Here is a 15,379-nt window from a genome sequence, read left to right as displayed (position 1 = left end):
TATAGAGTTGTGCATGCAGATATGAACAGTTCCAGCTCTTAAAGACTGGTTTGAAAGTGTCTCCAAAACCATGGTACTATTCATAGGTTCCTAAGGAAGGAGTTGTTCTTTATTTCCAGCAGCATCTCAGTTTAGCATTTGAAAAATGTGAAAATGAATTGACACATTTGGAAATAGGAACCAGGATTCTGCTTTTCTGCAACAAATGCAACAAACAGGGCATAAATACAATGCAAGGAAGATGTTTCCACCTTCCTCAGCCAGCACTAGCATTTATAGCAGCAGCCACAGTTACTAGTTTATTTTAGACTGATATGTTTGCCAATTAAACACCTATAATGCCCTATTTTGTTAACTGAGGATGAGTGAAGAGGCGACACCTACACTTTCTGAGCTCACTTGATATCTGAATCTGCTCTGGTTCCCTACTTTGCTGTAAGGTTGCTGACAGGGTAAGTCAGTGTTGGTAGCAGGATGGTGAAATACGAGCTCCAGTAACACGCTGACTTGAGCATGCTGTCTGCCATCGGGTGCGCTCTAAATAAAGGCGAGTAATTGGAGTTACTCATCCTTTACTGTAAGAGTAGGTGGAAATGTAGTAAGAGCAGGGAGAGAGGCAAAAGTGATTTCATCTCTGTCTCAGCACTCTGGTTACAGAGAATATGTTTTGTTACTGATTATGCCAAGTGTTGGTCAGTCTGCCTTTCTCCTCAGCCCTCTCCTCTCCTACAAACCCTCTGACTCTTTCTTTCAGCACGGGCTGCGTGTTGGGATTTTTCCTTCACTGCAGTTCCTGATAGTTCCTGGCCCTATCACTTCAGCCTGGAGGCACAGGAGCTGTAGAGCCTGTATGTAGGACAGAGGACAGGTAGCTTTCTCTCCAAGGAGCTGGCTAACCCCTCACCATCCATCTGCTGCCCATTCACATGATCCTCTCCCTCCTCTGAGCAGAAATCACAAGGGCTTGAGTAATCTTGGAGTAGTCGTCTGTTTATATTTCTCAGGCAGTAATACAGTTGGACCAGTTCACCTTTGATGCCTACATTTTGCTACCTGTATTTCAGCAAGATCAGGATCTGCTGTAACGCCTCTATTATAGTGCAGATTGTCATAACAGCTATCAACAGCTTAAAACCTATCGATTATTGTTCTTTTCTGTTACAGTTTTCCAGTCAGTGACACAAAAATCAGGACTTGTTACTGAGTCTCCCAGTCATTAGTGGACTGGCTTGGCTCCATTGCACTGGAGTTTGTTGTTCGGAAAATATCAGCTCCCTTCTAGGAGGAGGAAAAAAGCCTTATGCTAAATGCCCCGCTTTTCTCTCAAGCAAGGGGCATACTCAGGCAATGCTGCTGTTTTCAGAATAGAGGTACCTGGCAAAAATACCACTCCAATGGGAGATGGATTAATTCTAAGAGTTACATGGTACACATCGAAATAAGACTTAGATTTCTTGAGACAGTCCAGATAAATATAAATTACCCCTGACCATGGTTAGTCACTGTTAGATTGCAGAAAAACATTAAAAGAAGCAAAGTGGGGGAAAAGATTTCTGAATATAAACCTTGATGACTTTCGGCGGGGTTTAATGTTGTGTTAGCAGCAACACAGTACTATCGGTGTGTTTGAACTCTAAGCCAAGGCAGGAATGCAATTCATCGTGGCTGCTCAGCCTTCAGGGTACAACTCCCAGAATGTGGAGCCAGAAAATAAAGTATTATGGTCTGTAGTGTGGATGGGGCTAGTACAAACAGTGCAGATCAGCTTTTGCATCCCTTGAAATGAGTTGAGTTTTAGGTTTAGTATTAAGCCTGCTTCTGCTTATAGAAGGCTCATTTGTCAGTTTTCCATCCCACTTTAAATACCAAACCCTCTGCCCACTGCCAAAGCTTCAGCTGTGTTTCTCTTTCTGATTAATGTGAAGATGCTCTTTATTTATCTGTTCCCTTTTTCTCTTTCAGAAGATCATTGTCAAGGAGACAAGTCAATGTTTTGTCGCATGGAGGTTCTCTCTCGTTACTGCTCGATTCCTGGTTACAATAAGCTGTGTTGCAAGTCCTGTAATATGTACAGCAACATAACAGAGGACGACAATGTAACTGATTCTAACATAAATAAGAATAATGTAATTGAGGAGGAGCTCCTGACCACCCTCAGCCCTCCCATGGGAGTGTCCACCACACAGTCTGCCACCAGCCCTCCTTTTGTTTCCAAAACACGTGCACCTCCTTCCAATGCAACTGAGGAGCACCCAGAAATCAATGCGGTGGATGTTCCCTATAAAATCGATGGGTTGGATAATGAAGTATCACAGCACAACATCATTACACGGAGGAGGATACCTTATGAAAGGACAAGGAATCAAAGAATTCAGGAGCTGATTGCTGAGAAAAGGAAAAAAGAGACTCTTAGGAAAATAAACTAAAATGGAAATATGGCACAAACAACATTTTTCTCTTATAGAGATGTTACCAACATCATAGTACTGCCCATGTCGTAGAGACTAAAAATGGGGAAAAAATCAAAGTGGTGCTATGGCAGAGATGCCAAATTCTAAAGCCTACTATAAATGGAAATGACAGATTGTTTCATAAGTGCTAATCGGAACACTTTGACGGCTAGGTTTACAGGGTACAGTAGAGTATTAGTGCAATATCATGACAGCATTTCACTGAATCCAAACAAACCGTAACACCTAGGCCAGGTTAGCAGGTTTCTTGTTTATGGGCTCTTTTAAGTCTTCTATGCCTGTGTAAAACTGCTTGGGAATAGTAATGGGAGTTACACTTAGGATGGAGGAAAACAGTCCCAAGACATAATAAATCCCTTTGACACTGACAAGCAGGTGGTCAGCCATCCTGTGATGCTTCTGTGCATTGCATACATCTGGGCACTAACTCAGCCCCCAGTTGAGGAAGGTACCTAAGGACATGCCCCCCTAAGTTTCGCTGACTTTGGTAGAGCTGCTTCTGTGGTTACAGCTAGGCATGTGCTTACATAGCTTTCTTAACCGGGACTGCGTTAGAAAATATAAAGAAAATTCTGTAGCCATATATTTATGTGTAAATTAAAAACTGGCAGACAGTAGTTTACATATTTCCGTAAAAAATTTCAAAGGATTCTCCTAAACTTTTGAATATACACAAGACATTTAGCAGGGTAGATCTGGCCAACTTGGACTGACAACATCCTAGTCTTTCTGTTTACAATTATCCATATTTTTGATAGTCTTTAAGTTCCTGTAATGCAACAGCCTCAGTGATCTTTGTTGGTTGGTGCTTTTTTTATTGGTCTGATTTTTTTTCTACCCACATACTGTTTAACTTAAAGATGACTGGATTCTTGTTGCCTTTTCTTTGGTGCTTTGTTAAGAAAACTTTTTTTTTTTTTCTCCTGTAGGATGAGGTTATTTTGGAGGAAATATTTTTGTATTATCTTCCTTTCCTTAGGACAGCTTTATTGGTGCAGAAGTGAACAATTGTTTGCTGTGCCTTTACATATACACGTACATACACACACACACACACACGTGTACTCACAGTACCAGGTCTGCTAGAAACTTTAAGATGTGTAACCTGACAACCCTTTGAGTACTTCCTTTCCCCTCAGGGTCACCATGGTTTCCATAGGTCATTTTGAATTCCTGGTTGGAGACCAGAAGATGAATTCAGCTTGGCTCTAACGCCACAGAGATGGGGAGTGTGCACCGGTTCCTGCTGCGGGTGGCATCTGAGCAGTTTTTCTCCTGTCTCCTGGCTTCCATTTGTTTCCTCTTTGCTGGTAAACCTCCTGCAGAGCCCAGGGCTTCCCTGAAATCCTCCTTTTACCACTAGGTAGGTCTGATGGCTCCTAGTTCAGATTTTCCAGTCTGAGAGTAAGATCTCATCCTCCAGCCTGAGCTGGTGTTAGTTTGAAGCAGCGCCAGTAATAAGCTTGTATATACAGTTACATAATTATTGGAAATGTGCTGAGTTTCCAGCATTGTGTAAGATCTTCTGTGGCCTGGCTGCTGGAAAAGAGCTTCAGAAGTATTGCATGGTGAACCACGTGGCTTCCTGCGACCCTGTCTTCTGCCCTCAACCACCATGGCTGAATGAGCTGCTCAGTCTCCTCTTCAAAACCAGCCAGTCCTGCTGGAAAGGTGGAGAGAGCCTGCAGGAACAGTGGTCTTTGCAGCACTGAGATGTTGAACTGTTCCAGCCTGAACTGTGGCCAGAAGTCTTTAAAGGACAAGACCTGGTTTAAGAAAAATACTTTATGGATTTAGCCAAAGCAGAGAAAGAATGTTTTCAGCTGGTGTGATGGCATCAAGAGTCCCTTCTTACAGGGGACGGGAGTGATACACTTGGGTGAGTGTTTAGGAACAGCTCGGGTAGTCTAGGGATGGGAATTACACTGAAGACCATGAAGACCAAGAAGCATAATCGGCCGGGTAAAAGTCTAGAGCACTAGGAAACATCTCCTGGGCCAAGCAGATGAGGTTTCAGATGTGAAAACAGCAGCCAGCGCAAGCAACAAAGTAATCTGTTCTGGTTTTGAAAAGTAAAACTAAAGCCCCAAAGTTTGGCAGCGTTGAGCAGCGGTTGGTTGGAGCAGTGACAGGAGTCCCACCTCTGACTTTCACTCGTGAGACACTACGCATTTTCCTGAAGTCGAAGGTTGCTTATCTCTAGTTGCTGGGTTGTAGCCTTCTCTTGCCCCAGCCCTGCTGCATGACCTGCCTGCTGTTGCAGAGCCACAGGCAAGCCCGGCGCTGGCCCCAGGAACCTTGTGCCAAGGGATTTGTGGTTGCCTGCAGACAGGACAAGTTTTAGTAACAGCGTAGGGTCAGGTCACATCTCTGCAAAACAGAGCAATGTAGTAATGAGCACTGAAAGAAAAAAAAAAAAAGCACCCACCATGCTATTTATAAGCAAGGAAGACGTGTCTAAATCAACATAATTCCAGCTGCTGTGCCATGGGAGACACAAGCTGTAGCTGGGCTCCCAGCCTGTAGACATAGTGAGTATTTCTTGCCTTCCACATTTCCTTTACACAGATGTTGTTAGTGTAAACTCATCTTTTCCCCGTCAAGTTGTTATCCCGCTTTTTGCTCTGTGGACAATAAAAATAAACCACAACCCCTAGCTTTTTCATAGCCTAGAAGCACATCCAAGCATAGGATGAACTTAGGAAAAATCCTCACAAACCCAAGGGTAGAGAAGGGTTTGGGCTTGAAGTTACACAGGTTGGGAGGTAGAAGTTTGCTGCCTGGATGGTACCAGTCTTACTCTCTGGGACTTTGTTGAGACCCATTTCTCTGACCTCCAGAAGGCTGAGATAACCCATCTAATAGCTGCTGTTCTTAGCTTCTGGAATAGTCTTAGTCAACCGGGCAATGTGAAGAAATGCCACAGGAGGAAGCCCACAGCTCAAAACGATGTCTTACAAATAGCCTCTTCTGTCCAAAGGACTTCTAAGTTGTGTCCCAATAGCAAGTGGGGCAGGAATTTATTTGGTGTAACTTCAAGTGACCTTTCTGCAAACAGCATGAGGAAAGGCCTGTTCCAGTGTGGTGATGCAACCTTTAAAAAGGACTGGGTGGTTCTGTGCTGAGCGTTTCCAGCTGTGTCTCCCAGTGGCCAGGACTGCTGTAGGCTGGGCAAGGTCAACTCGCAGGGGTTCGCTCACTCATGTGCAGCACGGACACCCTGGCTGAACTTGCACAGCTGGTTCAAAGTTCAGAAACTTGACCACTTCGTTCTTTCTCTAGAGTGAGTCAGTTCACAATCAAACCAACCAAAAGCATTTTTCCAGAGAAGGTGGAAACTTCTGCTGCATCTTGGAGCAGGAGCAGCCTCCCAGAAAGCTGGTGTGGTGCTACAGGAGGTCTGGTGTTCATTAGGCAATTGATGCAATGCCGAGTGGCATCTGCATTTAGTCAATCTTCATCTGCTCCCTTCTCAATCTGACCTTCTGGGAAATTTAATTTGATTTATTTCTTGTTGGTTTTATTTCTACTGAATATTTCTCTCACTGTTATTTGAGGAACACTGAAATGATATTTGAAAGAGCAGCTTCAGTCTAGATTGCTCAAGACAGTGAGATGCTGATGGACACAGACTGGTCCATCTCCTCCTGGAGCAGAGCCACCAGCTGCCTTCTCTTTACAGGCTTGCTGTATGAGGCCAAAAAAAAAAAAAAAAAGTCTCTTCAGACAATGAAAGTTGCCTTCTTTTCAAATTGGCGTGAGTTTTTCAGAAGGTGTGTTTTTCAGCAGTTCCCCATGATGGTTGTTTCCTAAGAACGTGTACCTCACTTCTACTGGAAAACACAGAGCAGAGCTCTGTTGATAAAGAAGAAGCAGCGTAATGCAGTAGGTGGGGTTTTGCTCTCAGCTGATCTTCATTCCATGTCATGCAGTGGAAATTTTGGTCATTTTTTGGTTCGTTGAACTTTGACAAGTATTTGCTCTTTTCTACAATGCTGTAATTGGGCAAGAGCATCATCATAGTGTCTTCTGTAACTGTTTTGCTGTTGCCCAGGTACTGCATTTTGAGACATAGTAAGCATAGAGTGGTATTTTAATGTAACCTAATCCCCAGAAAATAAAGCAGATTTATAAGTAAATATATTCCTGCAGGGACCATCTCAGAGATCTGAGAGCTAAAGCAATGTGTTCCCATTAAGCAATGCATTTTGTGATCTAACCATGCAAGTACACAGCTTTCTAAATTGTCATTTTTCTGTTGGTCTAAACTTAAAATCCAAGTGACAGCCCCTCATGGAAAAAGAAAAGATCCCAAACCAGTTATGGTTCCTTAGGCTCCAATCTACTGCCATTTTTTTCACCATCATTCCTTCAAAAATTTCTGTAATCTATTACGAATGCATCGCTTTTTATATTCATATATCCATTCAATATTTAGAGTCTCACAACATCTCCATAGAATGCTTTCAGGTATTTTGAGAATTCTAGAAATGGTGCTTTACCAGTACTCAAAGGGTTTTATGTTTTATTTTATTACGTAATGCATTTAATGTCTTATTTACTCACCTACAATGCACAGTATTAGCTATGTTCATCTGAATATCTATATGCAACTTCCATTCACTTACATATGTCTTAACAGAAATTGCAATAAATAGCCATTTCTTGTATATTAAAAATGTATATACAAATTAGAATCTTTAATTTTATAATTTATTAAATTCAAATGTCTGTGTTCTTTTGCAAAGTGTTTGACTTTTCCCTGTGCTTTTTTCACTGAATTAACATTATGCAGAGATGCTGGGGGAGGAAAAATCAGCATCTTCAGACTCAAAACTAATTCAATTGCTACAATTTTATCTTAATGAAGTGGGATTGGGATACACATGCTGCCAAAGTCCTACATCCTTGTTTTGAACACCTGTTATCCAAGACCAAATATCATGAAGTCACTGGACCAAAACCTCAGCTGATAACTGCACAGAAATTAATCAAACTCACTTAAACCTCCTTGAGGCTCTCAGCCTTCACATTTGACTGAAATCCATCCTGGTTCTTAAAAGGCTCAGTTATTTGGGATTCTATTCAGGACTGATGAGCAAATTTTGCTTTGCAATAAAATAATTGCTCCTTTCCATGAAATTCTCTTGCATACATTTTCTTGCCATATCCTGCACGCTTGTAGCCAGGTTCCCTTTAAAGCATAATTGAATCTCACCCATCTAATTGAAGTTTGTTGCTTGAGGATTTGAAAGATCCCTGCTTACCTTGATTATTCAGTTAGCACCATGGACTGCATTCACATCCAACATGGTCTTTAATGGGGTAACAAGCCATCTCAGCATTTTCCATATGGAAAAGACATTTACTTACTTAAATGCCCTGATAAAACAGCAGAGCAGCCAAAACCTGGGTTTCATTTACTGTGACAATTCATATAGTATCTAATTTACAGCTGTGACAAGGGTTATATTTAACTGGTTTTTGCTTTCCCAACCCAAAGATTTTGAGTTTGTTCTAGAGTGGCCAAAGGAAAGGGTCTCATGTCCATACCCCAGACACGAGAAACACCCATGGTGGGGTCATACATGTCCAGCACCCCTCCCTCCCACCCCGATCTTCCTCTCTAGGAAATGCCTAAAGATGACAGTTACAGGAGGCCATCTCTTCCTCTCCTGGACTACATCAGCTTTTTAGCCCCTTTGCATCTATTCTTCAGACTTGGGCAACAACTGGTGCCCATGTGGGAGCCCGGACAGACGTACACACACACACTCTGGCCCCTCCGGGTGTCAGAGCTCCTGAGCATCATTTCCCTGGTGTGGGGGTGATGCCAAATGCAAAGGGAAGCAGCAGAAGTGTTTTAACTTAAAAATCTACCTCATCTCTAAGGGAAAATATTGTGATTGGCCCCTGGGCCCTGCTGGGGGACTGTCACTGCTTCGGAAAGCCCATGACAGCTTAACACCTCTTTCTCCAAGTGTATTTGAAGATGGAAGCAGGTACCTGCTGTGGGGCTGGATGAGCCTGGGAAGCCGTGCTTTGGCAACAGCCCCATGAGTGTTTGCTCCAGGAGCCTCATCCAGTTGAAGACGTTATGCTCATGCCCTGAAAATCGAGTGTCCCAACTCGGATCTCACTGCAGATAACAGATTCCTTCTAAGAAGCCTGGTGCTGCAGGGAGTGCAGGATCGTGGCAGGTTAAACATCACTGAGTACATCACTAGCCGGGATTCATTTACCCAGCTCAGTGCAGTGTGTGCATTAAAGCAGAAGCTCTCTGGCAAGTGGAAGGAATGGAAAAGTTATCCTAAAAGAGAGAAGTTGCAGGGAGAATGCTCTATCTTGTTCACATAGAGGATGTCTGTACAGTATCGGACTCCTGTGGCATCCACAAACACCAAATACTGGTCTTTTGCCTGTTCCTGGCTCTGTGCATCCCCACAAAAACAAACCCACCATGTGTGATACATTGACAGTAAGCTCTAAGCTAAATGCCAAAACCATACGTTGCACTGCAAAATGGGTCTCAACATGTGCAACCTCTGTCTTCTGTGACTGAGGCCCTCATTTTGAAGATGTGCTGAGAGGACACCCCACTGTCTTCATGGGAATCACTGCTCTGGCCTAGGAAGAAATAAAATTGGCCTGTGCAGTGCTGAGACTGTAAGGAGGCTGGGCATTATCCGGGGGATCAGCTTTTTGACACACAGCATGAGTTAATCTATGGTGCATGCTCACCTTGCTCGTGCACAGGCAGTCACAGGTGCTGCAGGATTATCCGGAGGCTCAGCAAAGACAGGAGGAATGGGCTAGGGATGAAGTTTCCCAGCAGAGACCCCCCCCCCCAAGATGCACTTGCAATCCCACTAACACCAGTCAGAAGTAGTGTGGGCAGAGCAAGGAGCCTGTGCTGGTACACCAGAGTCTGCCTGGGCAAATATTCATGACTTGGGAGAAGGACTTACAGCTTTGTGGTGCAGAAATAAGCAAACAGTCAGAGGATCCCACGATAGGCTCTGCTGAGGGCTCTCTGGAAAGAAAAAAAAAAAAAAAAAAAAAAAGGCAGTTCAAGGAGCAATTCCAGGCCAGAAAAGTAGTTATCCTGGTTATTCTCAATCACACCAGGCAGAGTTTAGCTCCTACAAAGTGCCGTGCAAATCGGACTAGCCCTTCACACAGTGGCGGGGGCACAGGGTGGTTTCCCTCCCCACCACCCTTCCACAATCCCTCCCTCAGCAGCAGTTTTCCAAAGCTGAGCAGGGACGGAAGCGATGGAGCCACAGAACCACACCAAGTGCAAGCGCGTGTCTAAAAACTCATTACAGCGAGAAGCAGAGCAGGATGACACATGTGGGAGAAACCTCATCGTAGTTTAATCTGCTGGTTTTTATGCTTCATCAGCAGAGTGCTCCCACCAGCCTTAGGCAATGAAATTGCACTTTGCATCTGTGCTACACCAGCAGCACTGGGGTTCCTGGCAGGTCGGTGATGGAGGACCCACTCAGGCTGCTTTGCCTTTCCAGATGCAGAGTTTATAGTTGAGTTACCACTAGATGGTGGCACGGTACAAGAAGTACGATTATGAAACAGCCTCTGGACTTCGGCACCAGGGTGAAAAATCCCTCGATCTGGTGAGAAGGGCTCTCTGCCTCCCGGGGTTACAGGAAAGACCAGATGGAGTAAAAACTGCTCAGCTCAGTCCCCACCACAGCGTGGATGTATTTGAAGATGCTTTTGTACTGGTCTGAAGAACAAGCATGAAGCCTGGAAGAGAGCGAGAGACAGCAGCAGCAGTGGAGAAATAGAGACATGATCAGCCCCGCCACACAAACCACAGAAAATAGTTCAAGAATTAAGTTATTTTTCTGGGAATGCTATTTCTTAGGGCATCTAAACACAGCCCAGCTCCAGCTGATAACAGAAAGTTTAGAAGCTAGTAACACTGCAGGGTTTGCCACTGATGGTTATCATGAACTGGTCTTGTGATTTTTTTAATCAGGCAAAGCTCTTTTATTAAAGAAATGTAACAGCTGCGGGAAGATGAACCTGTCTTGGGTGAGCTGGCAGCTTGGATTAGCAGCCAAATGCTGAGCAGTTCGTAACAAATCATTTATTCATCAAAATGGGATCTGTTTTCTGTTTGCAAGTGACTGGGGTGTTCCTGCAGTTGTTCGTGATTAAACAGGCTCTCATGCAACAGAAGTCATTTACAGCAGGTTTACTTGAATTGTTTGTGTCCTTTGTGAGTTGTGCTGGGAGGGTCTGCAGGACTGACTGGCACAGCTTCCAAAATAAAATTGATCTCTGTATTTAAAAGATGGAGATCCCAGGGCCTGAAAAATTAAAGCCAGACTTCTGTGCAGCTGAGGTCTTCAGAGCAAAGGGAAGCAAACGTGGCTTTCTTGGGAGCTGAGCTGCCATCCACTCTTCTGCACAGCGCGTTTGTACTCTGACCATGGTCCGTCTGGGTTTATTTTCAGCACAAGGAGTGCTGGATCGGTAGCAGGGCAAGTTTAGAGCCCTTTCCCGCCTCCAGCAATGCCAGAGCGGGTTTGGAAAGGAGCCACGCAAGTGAAGTGCAGTTCTCTTGCAAGGCCTGACTGGCACGAAACAGCTTGTTGCTTGTAATACGTAACAGCATTTGCATGGCTCGCTGCTTCCCTTGGTACGGATTTCTCAGATTTTCTGGCCACTGCTGGCACCCCTGAGCCACCCTGCCGGGTTCCAGCCTCAGGCAGCCGCTGCGAGCAACTCGCTCGGCACCTGGGGCTGCTGGCTTCATGGGGTTTTCCATGGGACCCCGGGCGGGAGAAGGCTTTCCAGAGATGGCAGCACGGTGTCCTCACCGAGCCCTGCTGTGATCGGCAGCGCTCAGCTTCCCAGCCTCTTCGTGGGGGACATCCAAGACATGGCACTGCATCGGTGCTCAGGCACTTCGGGGTGGTCGGGTGTTTTGAGTCTGGATGTGCATTTCTCTAATCTAAAATGATGTATGGAAAATATGTGCACATGAAGATACAATGTAACCTTATTCAGACCAGGTATTTCAAATTAATTATTTCAGTTTCAATCAGTTATTATTTCAAATAAATATGCTGGGCTGGATTCCCAGGGGAAGTTGCCAGTGAGCAGCCACCATGGTTTACACATTCTGAGACTTCAAAGTACTTAAAAAAAAGTCTGCGCTGGTGTCCTTGTTTCGGCTGGGATAGAGTTAATTTTCTTCCTAGTAGCTGGTAGGGTGCTGTGTTTTAGGATTTAGTGTGAGAATAATGTTGATAACACACTGATGGTTTAGTTGTTGCTAAGTAGCACTTATCCTAAGTCAAGGACTTTTCCATTCCCCATGCTCTGCCAGCGAGGGGGTGCACGAGAAGCTGGGAGGGAGCATGGCCAGGAGAGCTGACCCGAGCTGGCCAAAGGGCTATTCCACACCATGGGATGTGAGGCTCAGTGTATAAACTGGGGGGAGTTGGCCAGGGGGGCCAATCGCTGCTTGGAGACTGGCTGGGCATCAGTGGGTGGTGAGCAATGGCATTGGGCATCACTTGTCTTTTCTTGAGGTTTCTGTCTCTCTTTTTTATTATATTCCTTTTCATTACTATTATTATTATTATATTTTAATGTTATTATTGCATTTTATTTTAGTTATTAAACTGTTCTTAACCTACAAATTTTACTTTTTCTGTTCTCCTCCCCATCCCACTGGGGAGGACTAAGCAAGCGGCTGCGTGGTGCCCAGTTGCCACCTGGGGTTAAATCACCACAACTGGCAGCGAGCTCTCAGCTGCCATGGGCAGCCAGCACTGGGCCAGATCAGAGCTGGGCTGCCGAACCCATGACACCAGCATGGCCTAGAAACTCCCAGCGAAGGCTCCCTGGAGTCATTTTCCAAGCTTAATTGAAATCCCAAGGAAACAGAGTGCCTAAATCACTCCCAGCCTTTTCAAAGCCTCCCGAAAGGACTCCACCCGTGTTCCCAGCTGGCTGGGAGCTCAGCTCCTGCAAACAAGCCTTGTGCTAAATGCTGATGGGCTGTAGTAACCCAGCCCTCGCAGCAACCGGTTCCTCGCTTGCGAAAGACCAAGAAATACCTGGTAATTTCCAGAAAATCTGCATCAGAGTGTTTGTACAAGTAGCCACCACCAGTTACCACGTGAGCTGCAGTCAGGGCAACAGCTGCGGGTGCGACGTTTCTCACCCAGCTCCGTCTAGTTAATATGGAAACAGCTCATTAATGTTTCACAGGAATATCTTTGCTGTGTATGGTAGGGGCTTCTTGCTGTAATGCATGGGAGGTTAACGGGCTGGGGGATATAATTAGAGAACACAAATCATCTGGAATCTGGCATAAAACGGGTCAAACTGTTTCCCTTCCCTGAACTTTTAATGAACAAACACGCAAGAGAGAAGCAGCTCTCTGAAATGAGGTGTGGGGGTGCTCGGGGTTGCACTAACCCCTTCCCTGCCAAGGGCTGACACAACAGCAAAGCCCAGCATTAACACCGCTCCCTTCCTGACACTCTCTGACATGTTTTTAGATACGGGCTCGCAGCACGAGAGCAGAGTGGCAGCGTTTTCCCATCACGCACCAGTCACAGTATTTGCTAGTTTACCAAAAAGCCTCGTTTCTGCAGGCAGGACCATGTGCGTGGGCCAGTGGCCATCCCTTTGCAATGCTGGTGCCTTTGGGTGCTGCGGCTGTTCTGGGAGGAGGACAGGGCAGAGATGTGCAGAGGCAGAGAGCTGCCAGGCAGGGTAAAAACTGCTTAATAAAAAGAAAAAAAGTTTTTTAAAAAAAAGTGAATTTACAGTTCTACTGGTTACTGGGAAAGTTTGAAACTGGCACCCGAAACGTCCCTTGGAGACCTCGTAATCAGAAAGTGAAGGGAATGGCCCTTCAGTTTAGTGTCTTTTTGACCCTGTTTTGGCAGCAGGCACAGCCTCCCAGTGCAGGAGCTCAAAAACTGGGATTTCTTTCAAACTGGGATTTTGCTACCACAGCCCAGGGCAGTGCTGCCCGTGTCCCAGTGCCCAGGGCTCAGCTGTGTTACCACAGGCCCGAGCAGAGCAGCAATGTGGCATCGCTGAGCTGTCACATCGGTGCCGCCCAGTCTGGCCTGCATCCAGCCAGTCAGGTCAACACGGCTGCCCAGCTCCCCAGCACCCGTGGGGGTATCAGTTTGCCAAACCAGGCTGGAGGGGCTTTTCTGTACAGCTTCATTACTTTGGAAAACATAAGGTGATTTTTAGTTTTCCCCCCAAATAAATATTCCTTGTGATATTCCAAAGCAAAAGTTATTTATGAGGCAGCCTTGGCAGGGCTGGTGCCCCATCAGGTGAACATTGACTTTAGCCAGCAGCACTGGCGCCATCCCAGAGCCCCCATCTGGCATTAAGAGTATTTTTTCTGAGAATACCCAAAATGGGAATTGACTTTGGTATCCAACTGGGCTCCCAAAGATTAATTGGTTTGTTTATCCGAACATCACCAAGCTTCAAAAATGCCCAGAGGAGAGCTGCCTGTTACACTTGTGCAACTCTGCTAAATTGTTTGAATACAAGGCTTTCCCCAAAACTGGAAGCATTTAAAAAAACAAAAGTTAACAAACAGAAAACCAAGCAAAAAGATCACTCTACAACCTTTAGATCTCAGACACTCAATCAAGCCTTGCAGAACTAATAACTCGTGTTTTCCTCAGCAGCTTGGGCACCGCTGCTGTTGCTGTTTTCTTTTGCTATTAATCCCATTTGGTTACGGTTTTCATGCACTCAGGAATGCTGATTCACCGTGGTCTCTCGGGAATATAAGTACAGGAGACCAGGATGGCTTAACCAGAGCCATCCTCAGAAGTGCTTGGAAGAAGCCTATGGCAGTATTGTGAAGAGACAAACAAGCGTTCAAAGGTGCTTTTTTTTTTTTTTTAATTAACATTTTTCAGCAACCACTTGATGAAAGAGAAAACTGAATGGCTGTGGTCGAGGTAAAAATACAAAGAGGTATTGCTGTAAATTACATTTGGTTAATGATAGCTACTTTTAAAGCTGTATCTGGTATTTTTAAATTTATATTTTAATCTACATACCATCAAGAATGTAAAAAAGATGATAGAGAACAAATCATTTATACTGGGGTTATCTGAGTAATTCCAATAACAGTGATTCAAATAAATGTGATTTTCCTACAGTAACACCAGATGCCTGGAAGAAACTAATTTCAATAGACAGAAGGGATTTTTTATTGCAAACCCATATTTTTATTGTAGTTTCATAAAGAAACACCTTACCTAATCACACTTTGTGAGGACCTTGATCACTGTAGAGGCTCTTGGGCAGCTTCTCAGTGCGGGGTGCGAGGTCTCCGCAGATCCATTCTCCCAGGGGAGGCTGCCACGTCCCACCGGCCACTGCCAAAACCACTCAGAGAGGTGATGATATGGAAAAGCTTTAGGAGGGGCCCTGACCCTGTTAGACATCTGATAACCCAACCCTGAGCCTAATTCAGCTGCTCTCGGAGCCACTGCTGGCCAAGGTGGGGTGGCCACGGCCAACCTGGCACCTTGCACGACCTTGGTTCTACTTGCTCCATCAGACCATGAGGCCTTTGAGAAGGAGATATCTTCAGCCAGGAGGAGGGACTTTCCAGGGGAGGGGAATGATCTTGAAGAGTTTTATGAAGAGAACACATATCCATGCACATCTGCACATACTGAATTCTTTTTCCAGATCAGTGACTTTCCTCATGAAGTGGTTTTTCACAAGCTTTATACTGCAGCTGCTTAGAGTAGCTGGGGTCTGAGGGTTTTCTTTCCATTTGATGGTAATTGTGCAAGCAAGAAGGAGAAATCTAAGCTCTAAGTTGTTACTACATCATGATCCCAGCTGATCACTGCTGTTAGCAAATT

At 45.0% G+C, this 15,379-nt stretch overlaps 1 protein-coding gene across 1 annotated transcript in view; it reads left to right on the top strand.

Annotated features, from left to right (window-relative positions):
* ADAMTS2 (ADAM metallopeptidase with thrombospondin type 1 motif 2) overlaps positions 1–7,221 on the top strand; it is a 190,366-nt gene extending 183,145 nt beyond the window's left edge. Inside the window, exon 22 of the mRNA XM_074838354.1 lies at positions 1,963–7,221. Within this exon, the coding sequence (XP_074694455.1) occupies positions 1,963–2,426 (464 nt within the window). The 3' untranslated portion in view covers positions 2,427–7,221. The remainder of the gene's footprint in view (positions 1–1,962) is intronic.
* Positions 7,222–15,379: the final 8,158 nt, after the last annotated feature.

This window comes from Strix aluco, chromosome 13 (genome assembly GCF_031877795.1).
Source record: "Strix aluco isolate bStrAlu1 chromosome 13, bStrAlu1.hap1, whole genome shotgun sequence".
In the NCBI taxonomy this organism is placed as follows: domain Eukaryota; kingdom Metazoa; phylum Chordata; class Aves; order Strigiformes; family Strigidae; genus Strix; species Strix aluco.
Note: the sequence above shows the minus strand (reverse complement) of the source record. Positions and strands in the feature narration are given on the sequence as shown.